General features: G+C 38.8%; 1 protein-coding gene across 8 annotated transcripts in view; it reads left to right on the forward strand.

The window, feature by feature from the left end:
- Positions 1-15,689, forward strand: part of RNF6 (ring finger protein 6) — a 29,120-nt gene extending 13,431 nt beyond the window's left edge. The window contains exons 6-9 of one of the 8 annotated variants that reach the window (XR_005378446.1): positions 12,630-12,748; positions 12,844-12,915; positions 14,376-14,520; positions 14,991-15,650. Coding sequence is in view for 1 of the 8 variants with exons in the window: in XM_038573442.1 (XP_038429370.1) it covers positions 7,211-7,282 (72 nt within the window). In the remaining 7 variants the exon portion in view is untranslated. Of the gene's footprint in view, positions 1-7,210; positions 7,298-12,629; positions 12,749-12,843; positions 12,916-14,375 lie in introns of those variants that run through there. The other 7 variants (XR_005378448.1, XR_005378450.1, XR_005378447.1 and 4 more) reach the window with 7 other exon arrangements.

Raw genomic sequence — 15,689 nt, forward strand, 5'->3', positions numbered from 1 at the left:
GTTGTCTACTAGGAAAGCTCATTACAGGCTCAGTGCCCAAGGTTTTTATTGGGGATTGGTCACATAGGCACCTCTGTCTGGCATGTGCCAAACTTCCAGACCCCAGCAAGGCAAAAGTGCTGAGAGCCCATGAAAGTAACGATGTGGCCCTTCTCATCTCCCCATTATGTCCTTCAGCTACACTATATCTTCTGCAAAGAACTGAAAGTTCCTTGAAGTTATCCTCAGCACCTGGCATGATGCCTGGTACCTATAGTAGGTCACTCAGTATATATTTAATAAGTAAATGAATAAAAGTTCCATATATAGGTAGGCCTTGGTTTGCAAATAGCTTTTACATTAAAAGCTTGTTTGTAAGATTTTTTTTTTTTTTTTTAACTCAGAACACATTTACTATAGATACAATGCCATGTTTGTGACTAGGCAAGAGGGGAAAGGCTCCCAAGCCAGCCCAGATAAAATCTACCTTACCTAGAATGTTTCTGAAATATAAGTGCCGGCAAGAGCAGAAAAACCTAATATTCCTGCAAGTTAACAGAACAAAAATGAAAGTGAAGAAATATTTTAAAAATTTATCTCAAATAGTAGTGTTTGAGACTCTAAAAAGGATGCCTTTCTTTTTTTTTCCTCCCCCCCCCCCCCCACCTTTTTTTTAATGTAAGTGGGGCTTGAACGCATGACCCCAAGATCAGGAGTTACAAGTCTACTAATTGGGCCAGCCAGGTGCCCTTAGGATGCCTTTCTCAAATTTCAAATTGCCCTTTCCTCATTGGCCTGTTGCTGCTGCTTTGTTCACTTACCACAGTGGCTAAACTGGATGGAATTTCTGCCTTGGGCCACCCTGCTTGGTAAAATGTTGCTTTGGCTGTGTGTACTCTGCTTTTCTTGTCTCTCCCAGCTTCCATCTTCTCTCCTGACTCCCATCCCTAACAACCAGGAGGGGGCAAAGGGTAAAGCAGCCAAAGAGTAAGCAGACAGGCTGGTCATTTTGATTGTGGGAAGAACCACATAGCCAAGTGGGAGAGGAATTTGGTGGTTGCAAGTGCAGAACAGGTTAGCCCTTTTATAGCTTAATTCTGAATGTGTCTCACCCAAAACTGTACTCAGATTTTTTTTTCTTGCAAAGAAAAGATTTTAGGTTTAGTCTTAAAATGTTTATTTTGTGTGACTGTTTGATAGAGTTGTTTATGTCTTTGGAGCTGATGATAGCAAATGCCTTATTCAATGTAATATTATCATGAAGCTCTTTAAACAGTTTGTTCAGGTGAGAACAGAGGTTTAGCCTTCTTGACTAAGTATACAGAGAGGGATAATTACCACATACATCTAAAGGAAGTGTACAATATCCCAATGAAAAGGTATTTTCTTAAATGTTCAGTCCTCATGGGAAACAAAGAATAACTTTAACCCCTTAATAGGGGGTGAGGATTATAATTTCACTGATCTTAAAATGCTGACCCCCTTAACTTGCAGTGTGTGTGTGCACATACATGCATGTGCGCATGCGTGCGTGTGCGTGTGTGTGTGTGTGTGTGAGAGAGAGAGAGAGAGAGAGAGAGAGAATCTGGATAGCTTCAATAATTCAAGGTCACACAGTTGGTTAGAAGCAAGACATAAGAGACGCCTGGGTGGCTCAGTGCTTGGGCCCCTGCCTTCGGGTCAGGTTGTGATCCTGGAACCTGGGATTGAGTCCTGCATCCAGCTCCCTGTGGGGAGCCTGCTTCTCCTTCTGCCTTTGTCTCTGCTACCCCACCCCCCCTCTCTATGTTCCTCTCATGAATAAATAATTTTTTTTAAAGCAAGACATAATAATAGCCTTGTAATTTTTTTAGATGTCTTTATTACGAAGAATTATTTTTTTAAAGCAAGACATAATAATAGCCTTGTAATTTTTTAGATGTCTTTATTACGAAGAATTATTCAAAGCTCTGACACCATGTATTCACTGCCAAAATATGTCTATTGGTCTTATAAGGCTGATGACTCAATATAGGGAAAGACCTCTTCTAACCTAGTCAGGACAAATGCTGAGCTGTGGGCTCTGACTCTAAGACTTTGGGGAAGTTTGAGCTGAGTCATGCTGCTCCAGGGCTTCAGTAGAGTTCCAAAGCTGGTTTGTGAGGGCTCAAGCCTCAGATCTGCAGCTGTCTGTTACTTAAGAGTATTGGTTCCTATTCACTTTTGCAATAATTTTAAAAGCATCTGTTAGAGCAGTGCAGGTTCAAATCACAGATGGTGACAGGTGCAATGAAGGTATCATTTCAGGCATTTCTCATTATCATTCAGATAACACCTTAAGGTCATAATTCTTACTTAAATAATGCGGTGAATTTTTTTTTAATTTAAAAAGCTAAGAACATTCAACCTGTTATATTTATGCCCCAAATACAGACTCCTAGAATTTCAGGTCTAAGGGAAGATGGGCCATCTTCTAAGCACATTCTCTATGGGCCCTGAGAGCCTTACTTAAAATTTCTCAATCACTAATTGCCACACCTGCTTTTAAAGACAAAGGTATTATTTGTCTTTCACTACACACTCAATATTGTATCAGTTTGGGTCTCTGAGTAGTGAAAACCAACACGGGATTATATGCAAGGGATTTACTGCGGAAAGACCTGTTAAGGAGAATGGGGAGGGAGCAGGAGTAGGTAAGGAGAACTTTTAGGCTAGGATGTAGGTATGCTACCTAAGAAAGGAGGTGGGTAGAAGGAAGCTTGGGTAGAAGCTTCAGATTGCAGTGGAGTTGTATGACTGTCAGGTGGGAAGTCAAGGCTGATAGAGGAGTCCCTCACTGGGGAGGAATGGCCCAGCTCTTGTACCTCCTCCGGCTCAGTCACTGGTAGGGGTAGCCTGGGGGAGCATGTCCTGGGCCTGAGTGTCAGGGCAGACCCAAAAGCTGTGACACCTGAAGGCTCAGTCACTTATGCTCTCCTTGTCAAGGTTCTCTTGAGGGGTGCATCTTCATGACTGCAACAGATATTTAGCACTCTTCATTTCTAGAAACAATCACGATTTGATCGTGGTTTACTTTGACTCCTGGAAACCTGTATGGTTTTCCATTCCTTTATTCCAATTGCTATCAGATAAGTTAACCTTGCTTCAGATCTTAGCTTTCTTTTCTCCAGATTAAATAATCTTATTTCTTTCACTGCTATCCTTTGAATCAGGTTTGCCAAGCCCCTTTGCCAAAGCCCAGAACTGCAACCCATGTTCTCTGTGGGCAGAGAGCTCTTTTGGAGTCCATTTACAATATTGGGATTAGGAACACAGACTTTGGTGACCAGAGATATCAGCGTGGGTCTCCGATTTGCCACAATATGGGCTACGGGAACTTGTGGAAGTACTTTAACTTTCTTTCTTTCTTTTTTAAGATTTTATTTATTCTCGAGAGAGAGAGAGAGAGAGAGAGAGAGAGGCAGGGACACAGGCAGAGGGAGAAGCAGGCTCCATGCTGGGAGCGTGACATGGGACTCCATCTGGGTTCTCCAGGATCATGCCCTGGGCTGAAGGCTAACTTTCTGATCATCATTTTCCTCATTCGTGAAATTGAATAACGTCACACCTACACAGTGGGATTAAAGCATGTATATACTAAATGTCCATGGCACATACTAAGTGCTTCATAAACATCATAAAATATTAGCATTGTATTCAGTCTTGACCTTTACTAATAAAAGGACTTGTGTTGCTGACTCATATCCACTTTGTGATCCATTTGGCTAAGCCTTGAGGTACTTTTGTTCATTATTTATTCTCAGTATCTGCCAGTGTGATAATGTCTCTATTTTTCCTTCCTGAATGTACCAGACTGTTTTTATTCTTGCTCACTGACTCTCTCTCTCCTTCAGCTTTTCTGTAAAGTCTGTGCTTTGGGGAATCCATTAAAGGTTTTCATTTCTGTTTTTGTTTTTGTTTTGTTTTAGTGATGCTGTGAGGCAAGAGATAAGAAGCTGCCTTGTATCACTGTTAGACTATTCCATCTCTGAGTTTTAACAACTAATGCCTCTTCTGGATTCATAGCAGTCCTTCGGTTTTCAGGAAGTTGGCATAGCCACAAAACTCTTTGATCCTTGTTTCATGAATAGCAAAATATTGAAAGGTCATTTTCCAAATCCAAACATGATCCTTATTTGATCCTCTCCCATTGCCAATAATCTGGAAGGGAAGGGGAGGGTGCCAGCTCCGTTCTCTAGTGTTACTAATAACTAACAAGTCGTCTTAATTCTCAATGAAATTTCATTTGCCCAAAGAGATTTTGTGCTGCTTATCTCATTTTATTTTATTTTTTTTTAATTTTTATTTATTCATAATAGGCACACAGTGAGAGAGAGAGAGGCAGAGACACAGGCAGAGGGAGAAGCAGGCTCCATGCACCGGGAGCCTGATGTGGGATTCGATCCCGGATCTCCAGGATCGCGCCCTGGGCCAAAGGCAGGCGCCAAACCGCTGCGCCACCCAGGGATCCCTGCTTATCTCATTTTATACACAAAGAGAGTAGGTTGGTTAAGAATAACTTATGCTTATTTTGGAAGAAACTAAAGTATGGAGAAGTGAATAATTTGCCCAAGTCAACCAAAAGGCCAATGGCGGTGCCAAAAACAGACCTTGGTTCTCCAGATTTACAGTGGAGGCTCTTCAGTTTGGGCCAGACTGCTACCCATGACAGGATAGACCTATACCTTCTGAATAAGGGCAGAATGGCATTCTTTCCTCCACCATGCTGGGGTCTAGTACTACTAGACCTTCACAGGCAGCTTGTCTTTGTCCTCCCAGTAGTAAGTAGTCAGTCCCCAAAGCTTCTAGACTGGTCCCACAGCTGGGTCACAGGGTATCAGTCAACTGGCTTTCAAGGTATGAAACCAAACTTCTGGGTAGCAACATAAAATTTCAGGCCCTTGATGGGCCTCATATGAATTATGAATTACTATTTTAGGAATCTGAGCTGAAGCCTGCTTCTTAGTTACACTACTTTTAAGCAAACATATGCTCCTTAGGGATCAGTAGCCCATATGTGTTTCAATATATTTAATCTGTTTGGTTGCCTCAGGTGTAATTTACAAACACTTATTTGCAGAAACCAGCCATTTTCCTAGATAATGTCTTAATATAGGCTTGAATCAAAGAAGGAATTGAATCAAAGCAGCAACCTGAAATTGGAGCCCTCCCATCTGTAATAGAATATTCTTGCTTCTCTCTTTATTCATTTTCTGCCTCCATTATTTTTGCTTGCTTAGCATCCCTTTCTCCATTCTTTTAGGGGAATTAGTTTTCCTCCATTCTATGTGTTACTGGTAGGGCTGCTGATCATAAGATCTCTTTCACTTTTCTTCAGAAGGGTACAAATATGACCAAGTTAGCTCAGTTAGCTTCTTTCCAGACCATGTGGTAAATGCATGGCTAACTTTACAAGAAGTCACCAAATTATTTTCCAAAATGGTCATACCATCTACATTCCTACCAGAAATGTATAAGCCAGAGCCAGCTGCATAATTTGCTAAATCTAGTGCAAAATAAATGAGTGGTTCACTGTTCAAAAAGCAGGAAATATAAAGCTCTTTTCTTCTGTAATCTCTCTTGACTTGTCATGGTGATTTTTACTTGTTCATGTTATTAATTATGAGCATAAAGTTCACTGCTATTTCATCTTTATATGATTTAATGTCAAGGGATTTAATATGTATATGGAAAATGTTCTTTGTATTATGATGTTTAGATATCTCAAAAGCCTTCCTGGCTGGGGAGAGACTGCTCCCTCCTAGGCTAGCCAATTTATACTCTTTTAGGACCAATTAGTCATAGAATGTCCCCTGGGCCAGGCACCTGCCATCTGACATGGGACCCATTTGAATCTCAACTTCCACAAAAACAAAAAAGCCCCACAAAACTCTGTTAAGTCTTGATCTCATTACTCCTGGTCTGGGTGCTTTCACTCATTTACACTCCAGTAAACATTTGTTTCGACCAAACATGGCAAATGCTGAGACCCACATCAATTCCAGTAAGTACTCACTTGATAAGAATACCCCAGTTCAACATCCCTGACCCAGGAGCTCACTGCTGGAGATGATATCACCTCAGATGACATGGTCTCTGCCCAAGACTAGCCATTGGAGAGGACTTTGGCCACTGTGTCAGATACTTTGCCCTGGATATTAAGCTCTTCACCCAAACCATGTTCCAGGTCTGCCTCTCCTTAGGCAGAAATTGGACACAAGGCATGTTTGCTTTTCTTCTTTTGACATTAGGGATTCTATTTTGTTTCTGAGCTTATGATCCTTGTATATTCCTTGCTTCTCAAATGTACATCCCTACATTCCCATTCCTAATGAGGAATCTGGTAGAAGTTACTACTATCTGTACCATTCTAAGAATTAATGGAAATTATTGTTTTCCCCAGGAGGCACCTGCTCCATATTAGTCAACACTTGACCCTCCCACTGCCTTCTCCTACTATCCACTTCCAGCTTTCTGCCATGATCTTCCACCTTGCATCTCAGACCATGACCACCAAACCACTGTTTCTCCTTGGTTACACACAGAACCACTCGTCTTAATATATATTTTACTAACTTATATTTCATACCCTTCAACAACATAACTGCCAGACCTGCCACCTTGACTGAACATATTTCTAACAAACTTTGCAATTCCACCAAGATATTGTTAAAGTCCTCAAAATTTCAGCTCTATTTTTCCTGCCATGGAGATAGGAAATGTAGTTATGGACCAGCCTGTGGACCAGTCTCCTTGTAGTTTGACTTCTATTCTTCCTCTCTACTCAAAATAAAATGTTTTCTATGCTGTTTAAGGCAACTTATGCCCAGTCTAAAAACCTCCACTACTATCATCCCAAACTTTCCTTAATATGATGTTAAAACATCAGAGCACCAATTGCATTGTGTGTGTGTATGTATTTTTCCTCCTATACCTTATCATGTTTTGAAATCTTAAAAATCCTGTCTGACTGGGGAGAGCATGCCTTCCTGGGCTAGCCGATTCTTAAAGACAGCAAGGAATTACCTCCTCTTTCTTGCCCATGCATCCCTCGTAGGCTATATTCATTCCTCTGACTTTATCATCCCAGGAAACTAGGGACCAGCCCTGTAGTCTAAGGCCCACAGAAATTATTCAAATTATTCTTTTTTTTTTTTTTATTCAAATTATTCTATCCTATGTTGTTCTCTTGCCCTGTCTTGACTTTTCCAAGGAAACACCAATAAAGACCATGGTCTGCGTGCACCGCTCCCAGCCCCAGCTCCACTCCTGGCAGCGCACATAACTGCCCCGACTCCTGTTTTCTGCCTCTTGACCACTCTGGTATCTTTCTCATAGGGCCTTGTGTGCCTCCTGTCTCTAGGACCTGTAAGTATAATTACCTTTGTTTTGTTTTGAGCCTTTTGTCTCTCTCCTCTTGTGTCTCCACCTGACTAATGGTCTCATAAAAGAATCCAAAACAGCCAGTTTTGGGTGCAAATACAAGAGCTTTTAGCTTGTATGAGGAATCACTGAAATTACACAGTTTAGGTTTCATAGCTCATGTATTTAACTCTTAGGAAGACAGTACGAACACTGCAGAAAACTGATTCAGCTGTCTCTATTTCTCTTCTCGACACATGCACTTTGTAGTGAGACTCCCCTTAGGCTTACTGATGAGTAAGGAAGAGCGAAAGGAAAAGGAACTCTAGGCTTCCTGACCCTTTTTGTTCCTTTAATGTCTTAGAGCTTCGTTCTCAGTGTAAGTGGTTGGCTCACACAGGGGATAACCCAAGTGAACAAGGAAACAATAGCATTCTTTGGAGTTTTGTGTTTCTTAGAAGGCTATCGCCACTTTCTTCATCCAAAGCAAGTTCTGGTTCAAATGGAAAGTGTGGCTTCTTGAGTAGGATTGCCAGTGTTAGCAAATAAAATTAGGAGATGAACAATTAAAGCTAGGCCTCAGGCAAACCACTGTCATTTCTTTAGTAAAAGTACATCCCAAATACTGCATGGGACACATTTTATTTTATCCAACAACTCTATATCTTAGGGCTGTCACTGCCCCCTTCTCCCTCAATCATAGATGTAATATAATTACTTTTTTAAAAACTGCGGTAAAATACATATGACCACTGACCATTTAAAAATATCCATTCAGGGGCTATAAGTACACTTATATTGTTATGCAGCCATCACCTACAGAACTCTTTTCATCTTGCAAAATGGAAACTCTATACCCATTAAACGCAAACTCCTTCATTTCTGCCTTGACTCCAGTCCCTTGGCAACCATCATTCTACTCTCTGCCTCTATAAAATTAGCTGCATTAAGTACTTCAAATCAGTGGGATCATATAGTATTTTTTTTGCAGCATTTCAAAGTCCTTTTGCAATTGGCTATTTCACTTAGCATAATGTCTTTAAGGTTCATCCGTGTTGTACCATGTGGCAGAATTTCCTTCCTTTTTAAGGCTGAATAATATTCCATTGTACATACATGCCACAGTTTGTTTAGCCAGTCATCCATTGATTGATAGTGGCATTTCTTCTACATTTTAGGTATTGCAAATAATGCTGCTATGAACACGGGTGTACAAAGTCTCTGCTTTCATTTCTTATGGGGTATATATACCCAGAAATGGGATTGTTAGATCATATGATAATCCTATTTTTAATTTTCTGAGGAACAACATGATTAGTTTTTATTCGCTCTGAGTCTTCCTGAACCCCGATACATTGTGTTCACTGGAATTCTGTGCTCATGGGACCCTGCAAACACCATACCTGAATGAGGCAGCAAGGAACAAACAGGCATGTATGTTAGCATCTCCTCTGCTCACATACATTTTCCATTGTTTCATTGGACTTAGAAAACACTAGTTCAAAGCTAACATTGTTGAGAATTTCAGGACAGTGACAGCAGAGCATTAATTCAAGTGAGGAGACCTTCTGAGCATGGTGCCTAGGAAACCAGCCTTACTTGAGACTTCCAGTTGCTGCACATTCTCCCTAACTAACATCACTATTGCCAGGCTCTTTGATGTTAGCCATTGTATAGTTGTGAAATGGTATCACATTGTAGTTTTAATTTGAATTCCATTGTGATTAATGATGTTGACTATCTTTGTATTTGTTGGCTCTTTTACATCTTCTTTTAATTCTGTCTTTATATAATTGTATGTTTGCCCATCCCCCTATTGATTTATTTTATTATTGAGTTGTAAGAGTTCTTTATGTATTATGAGTATCAGTCATTTGTGATCTACATCTATGTGATATGAGATACTGGATACATAGATGCTATGTGTGTATCTATGTAGTTATCTATACTATATATGTATCGATATATATACACACTATATATAGTTATATACACATTATTGATGTTTTTTCCTCCCAATGTCTGACTTGCCTTTTCATTTTCTTTCTTTTTTTTTTTTTTCAAAGATGTTATTTATTTATTCATAAGAGACGCAGAGAGGCAGAGACATAGGCAGAGAGAGAAGCAGGCTTCCTGCAGGGAACCCGATGTGGGACTCGATCCCAGACCCCGGGGTCATGACCAAGCCAAAGGCAGACACTCAACCACTGAGCCACCCAGGTGGCCCCTTTTCATTTTCTTTTTTTTTCCCTTTTCATTTTCTTAATGGCATCGCTGAAGAAGAATGTTTTTAATTTTGATGAAGTCCAAATTATCAGTGTTTGTTTATTATTGTTTATGCTTTTTGTGTCTTACCTAAGAATCTTTACCTAATCCAAGGTCACAGAGATTTCTTTCCTCCTTCTCCTCCTCTTGTAATTTGTCTCCCCCCCACCCCCTTCTCTTTGTCTTCTTTAGCTGTTATATTTAAATACATGACCCGTTTTGAGGTTACTTTTTGGTGTGGTGGAAGGTAAGAATCCAGATTATTTTTTTTGTTTTTGAATATGGATACTCTCTCTTGTTTCAACACCATAAGCTAAAAAGACTATCCTTTCCATTGAATTCTGTTGAAAATTAGTTGAATGTGTATGTGTGAGTCTACTGCTATATTTTCTATTCTCTTGTGTTGTTGTTCTATATATCTATTTTTGTGCCATTCCACACTCTTTTGGCTATTTCAGATCCTTTGTGTCACTGTATAGATTTTATAATCAGCTTGTTAATTTCTATGTAAAAGAATATTGTGGGGTGGGGGGCAGTGCCTGCTGGCTCAATCGGAAGAGTATCTGACTCTTGATCCTCAGGGTCATGAGTTCAAGGCCCAAGCTGGTTGTAAAGATTACTTAAATAAAAAACTATTAAGCCTCGCCCTAAGAATGCTGGAATTTTGGTTGGGAGTGCATTGAATCAATAGATCAATTTGGGGAGAAATGACATCTTAAAAATACTGAATCTTTCAATCTATCAATATTATATATATCTCCATTAATTTAGGTTTTCTTTAATTTCAGCAATGATTTGTACTTTTTTAGTGTACTTGTATTTTGCATATTTTGTTAAATTTATGCCTAAGTTTTTCACATTGTTTGAAGTTATTGTGTTATTTTTGTACAATTTTAATTTCTAGCTCTTTATTACTAGTGTATAGAAATACAATTGGTTTTTGTATTTTAAGCTTATATTCTCTGATTTTTCTAAACTCACTTATTCTAGTAGCTTTTTTAAAGATTCCTAATTATAGGGATCCCTGGGTGGCTCGGCCGTTTGGCACCTGCCTTCAGCCCCAGGCATGATCCTAGAGACCTGGGATTGAGTCCCACATCGAGCTCCCTGCATGGAGCCTGCTTCTCCCTCTGCCTGTGTCTCTGCCTCTCTCTCTCTCTGTGTCTCTCATGAATAAATAAATAAAATCTTTAAAAAAAAGATTCTTAATTATATTTTGTATACCGATCATTTCAAATGCAAATAAAAGTTTTCTTCTTTTATTTTTTTTCCCAATATGTATGCCTCTTTTTTTTTTTCTTGACTTGTAACATTGTCTGGGACCTTCATTACTTTAAAAATAAAAATAAAAATATTTTATTTCTCTCCTATTTCTGAAGGATCCTTTCTCTGGACATAACATTCTGGGTAATGTTTCCCTTTCAGCACTTTGGAGATTTTCTGTCTTTGACTTCTGGCCCTATATTGTTTCTCATCAGAAACAATGTATGTTTGTGACATCTTCTTTCTCTTGCTGCTTTCAAGACATTTTTTTTATCTTTGGTTCTCAGCAGTTTGACTACAATGTTCCTAGGTAGGAACATTTGAATTTATTTTATTTGGGTTCAATAAACTTTTGGATCTGTGAGATCTCGTCAAATTTTGGAAAATTTTGGTCGTTATATCTTTAAATATTTTTAATGCCTCATTCTAATTCTCTTCTTCTTCTGGGTCTCCTACTATATGTCTGTTAATCTGTTTGGTATTTCCTCCCACAGGATTCTGGGTTTACCTTATTAGGATTTGACTGAAAAGAATAACCCATATAACATGTCCAAGGAAGATTAGGTTCAAATAAATAATAACATCATCTTTAGAGAAATGACAAAGATGGTCCTGTATATGAGTTTGTGTGTGTGTGTGTTTTGTGTGTGTGTGTGTGTGTGTGTGTGTGTGTGTGTGTGTGTAGGGGGTGTGCGTATAAGAGGGGAGATAATGAGAGTTTGCATTTCACCCCCTGATGGTACAGTGGTTAGGACTACTAGCTCTGGAGAGAGACATACTGGTTTCAAATTCTGGTTTTGCAGCTGAGTAATTGTGTGACCTTGAGCAAGTTACTTAGCTTCTTGAAGCCTCAGTTTCTTCATCTATAAAATGAGGACAGTGTTAGTACAGGCATACCTCAGAGGCATATATTGTAGGTTCAGTTCCAGACCATTGCAATAAAGCTAATATTGCAATAAGTATAATATTGCAATGAGTCAAATGAATTCTTTGGTTTCACAGTGCATATAAAAATTATATTTATACTATACTGAAGTCTAGTAAGTGTGTAATAGCATGTGTCTAAAAAAAACCCAAAGTACAGACTTCAATTAAAAATACTTTGTTGCTAAAAAATGCTAACCATCCTCTTTCAGCGAGTAGTAATCACTAATCACAGATTATCATAACAAATATAATAATGAAAAAAGTTGAAATATTGCAGGAATTACCAAAATGTGACACAGACACAGAATGAGCAAATACTGTTGGAAAGTGACACTGACATACTTACTTGATGCAAGACTGCCACAAACCTTCAATTTATAAAAATTGCAATATCTACAAAGTATAATAAAATGAGGTATGCTTGTACCTACTTTATGGAGTTGTAAGAAGGAAAAATGGTATTTTGTTGTTTGAATTAGCATTTTTTAAAAATTAGTGAGGTTAAGTATCTTTTAATGTATTTATATATCATATTTTCCCCTGTGAATTACCTGCTTGTATTGTTGTGCATTTACATTTATTCGTTGAGTTAATACTCGTTGGGTTATAAGATTTTTCTTATTACTTTAGATTATATTATGAAGTTAAAATATTAGTATGTATTATTGCAACTGTATTTTACTCATATTGCTATTTTGTTGATTATATATATGTTATAAATTCTTATTCCAGACTGAACTTTTAAAAACTTTATTTTTTTCTAAAGAAATTTACAATTATTATGAAATAAAATCTGACAATATTTCTCTTTATAGCTGTCAGACTGAGGCCTCCATTCCCAGCAGGCAATTGGCCAGAGGCCACCCTCAGTCCCTTGCTACATGGGCCTCTAGAAGATAGCGGCTCAGTTCATCAAAGCATGCAAGCTAAGAAGGTAATAGAGTTTGCTAATAAGACAGAAGTCACAATATTATGTAATCTACTCATGGAAGTAACATCCCATTATCTTCGTCGTCTTCTATTGATTAGAAGCAGGCTACGGGTCCAGTTCACCCTCCAGAGGAGGGGATTACAAAACGACATGATTATCGGGAGGCAGAGGTACTCTCCTCTTTTCCTTTTGCCAGCACACTCAACCCACCAGCAAATCCTATTGGCTCTACCTTCCGTATATTCAGAAACAAGCACTTCTCACCACGTTCACCGCTACCACCCTGGTCCGAGCCATTGCTCTCTTTCAGCTAGAGTATTGCAATAGCCTCCTAATAGGTCTCCTTGTTCCTGAATTAGCCTTCACTGACTATTTTCAAAACAAACACTAGAAAAGATTCCATTAAAATTAGATCCTGTTGGGCAGCCCCAGTGGCGCAGCGGTTTAGCGCCGCCTGCAGCCCAGGGCGTGATCCTGGAGACCCGGGACTGAGTCCCACGCCAGGGCGCTCTGCATGGAGCTTGCTTCTCCCTCTGCCTGTGTGTCTCTCTCTCTGTGTCTCTATGAGTAAATAAAAATCTTAAAAAAAATTAGATCCTGTTATTTCCTATTTGACCTGAAAAAGCCAAAGTTTTTATAATGGCCATCAGCTTTCTACCCCTGGCTACCTCTCTGGCCTCATTTCCTATTATTCTCCCCTGTGCTCACTGCACATCAGCCACTCCTTGCTATTTCTGAAACAAGTATGTTCCCATTTTAGGGCTTTGTATTAAATGCTACCTCTGCCTGAAATGTCCTTGCTCCAGAACAACATGGCAACTTTCTCACCTTATTTAAGTCTTTACCCAAATGTCATCTTCGTAGTATAGCTTTCTCTAAATATCCTATTTGAAATTGCAAACTCCTATACCCTATTCCCATTGCTTGCTTTGTTTTTCTCCATAACACATATTCCTACTAATAAACTTACTGTTTGTCACTCTGCACTAGTATGTAGCCTCCCTGAGAACCAAGATTCTTTTTTTTTTTTTTTTTAAGATTTATTTATTTTAGTGAGACAGAGAGAAAGAGAGTATGCACAAGTTGGGGAGGAGCAAAGGAAGAGGGAAAGGGAGAGAAACTCAAGGATGCTCCACGCCCAGTGTCCAATATGGGGCTTGATCCCAAGACCTTGAGATCAATGTTCAACTAACCGAGCCACCCAGGTGCCCCAAGAACTGAGATTCTTGTTTGGTTTACTGCTGTATCTATAGTAATTTAAACATGATAATATTTTAATATATATTTGTTTAGTGAGTAAATGTATTTCATATTTAATCCATCTGGAATTAATTCTTATGAATGGTTGGAGAGAAGAATGAACCCTAATCACTCCCCCCACCCATAAACAGGACCAATTATTCCAGCACCTTTTACTTAATAATCTATCTGACACACCACCCTTCCCCCACTGACTTGAATGAAATAGTCTAAATAGAGAGTAATGTTCCATAGAACATTATCCATTTCTCTACCAGCTTTTTAATATTCTAGCTTTATGGCAAGCTTTAATGAGGCTTGGCCTCATGAACACTGGAGCTGGGTAATGATTATGTATTCTCAAAAAGAATTTGTTGATTTTTCACTCTAGTTCTCTGACCTTTCATTTGACTCAGTCCCCCTTTGGATTTCTGGATTTTTCTGTTTCATGCTAAATGAACAATGCATCAGAACATTGGTGATGATGGTGATGATGAAGAAGAACCCATGAATCCACCAGCCATGACATCTTTTGGGTAAGAGAAGTGGTGAATAATGACAAATAAGATAAAATGGACAGTAGTAAGCCATTTTTTACAGCCCTAACTTTCACCAGCTAGTGTATGATCTCCATCTCCTCTCAGTCTTCCTGTTTCTTTCTGTGAGACTCCTCAGACTATTTCATGTGTGCTTGAAGGCAAGTTCTCTCAGCTCCCACCCACCACTGTCTAAGTCTACATGTCAGTAAGGATCTGATATTATAAAGGTCATATCTTAGATCTGTCAACCCTGGAGCTACCAAGAGACAACTTCCTGTTTAAGAGTAGATGTTGAGGTTTGGAATATTTTCCATTGTATTTGTAGACATTAAGGGAGCAGAGCTTGGTTCACTCAAATTGTCTCAATCATGTTATATCTTTAAACAGCTAACCCTCTGTATGAATAAGGAAAGAAGCCAAGTCATAGTTGGCTGCCCCAGTAAGAAAGATTATACTTTGCTTCACAGGAATGGGAACCACTGATCTTTACTACCAGTCATGCCCAAGTTCTCTGGGAGGATACAGGTAGTAATAGAAGGGAGTGATCAGAGTTATCCAGAACCTTGTGGGGAACCAAAAAAGGATAAGATACCAATGTCATACCATTATTTACTCAGACAGCCAGCACTGTACTACTCTTTTGTTCTCATTTTACACTTTGCCCACTTATAGTGGAATTTCTAGTTTCAAGTAAGCATACCCACATAGGGACCCAACAAAATTTAAAAATAAGAAACACTGAGAATGAGAGTATCATCACAGGATACAAATTTGGTCCCAATAAAAACAATGCCTGAAACACTTCCAGCAATCATTTAAGGTCTTCAAAACTATGACTAATGTCAATCTGTAGCCAAACAAAAGTCAGAATTCTTCTGAGTCTTAAAGGCAAACATGCCTAAAATAAATACACAAACTTAAACAATCACTTTACAACAAAGCCTTCTAATAAGAAAGCTAAATCGAAGGAGATACCTCAAATGTTAATTACAAAATGCATCACTTTCCCAACAATGGAGAAGTTGTGTCATCAGATAACTTAGTCCAATGAACTTTCAATATTATAATGTCAACAGCAGAGCCTCTGGAAAAGTTGAATTGAAAATAAACATTTTTTTCATTTTCTATGTCAGGAAATTTGAATAAAAATTGGTTAGATTTACTTA

This window comes from Canis lupus, chromosome 25 (genome assembly GCF_011100685.1).
Source record: "Canis lupus familiaris isolate Mischka breed German Shepherd chromosome 25, alternate assembly UU_Cfam_GSD_1.0, whole genome shotgun sequence".
NCBI classification, from domain to species: domain Eukaryota; kingdom Metazoa; phylum Chordata; class Mammalia; order Carnivora; family Canidae; genus Canis; species Canis lupus.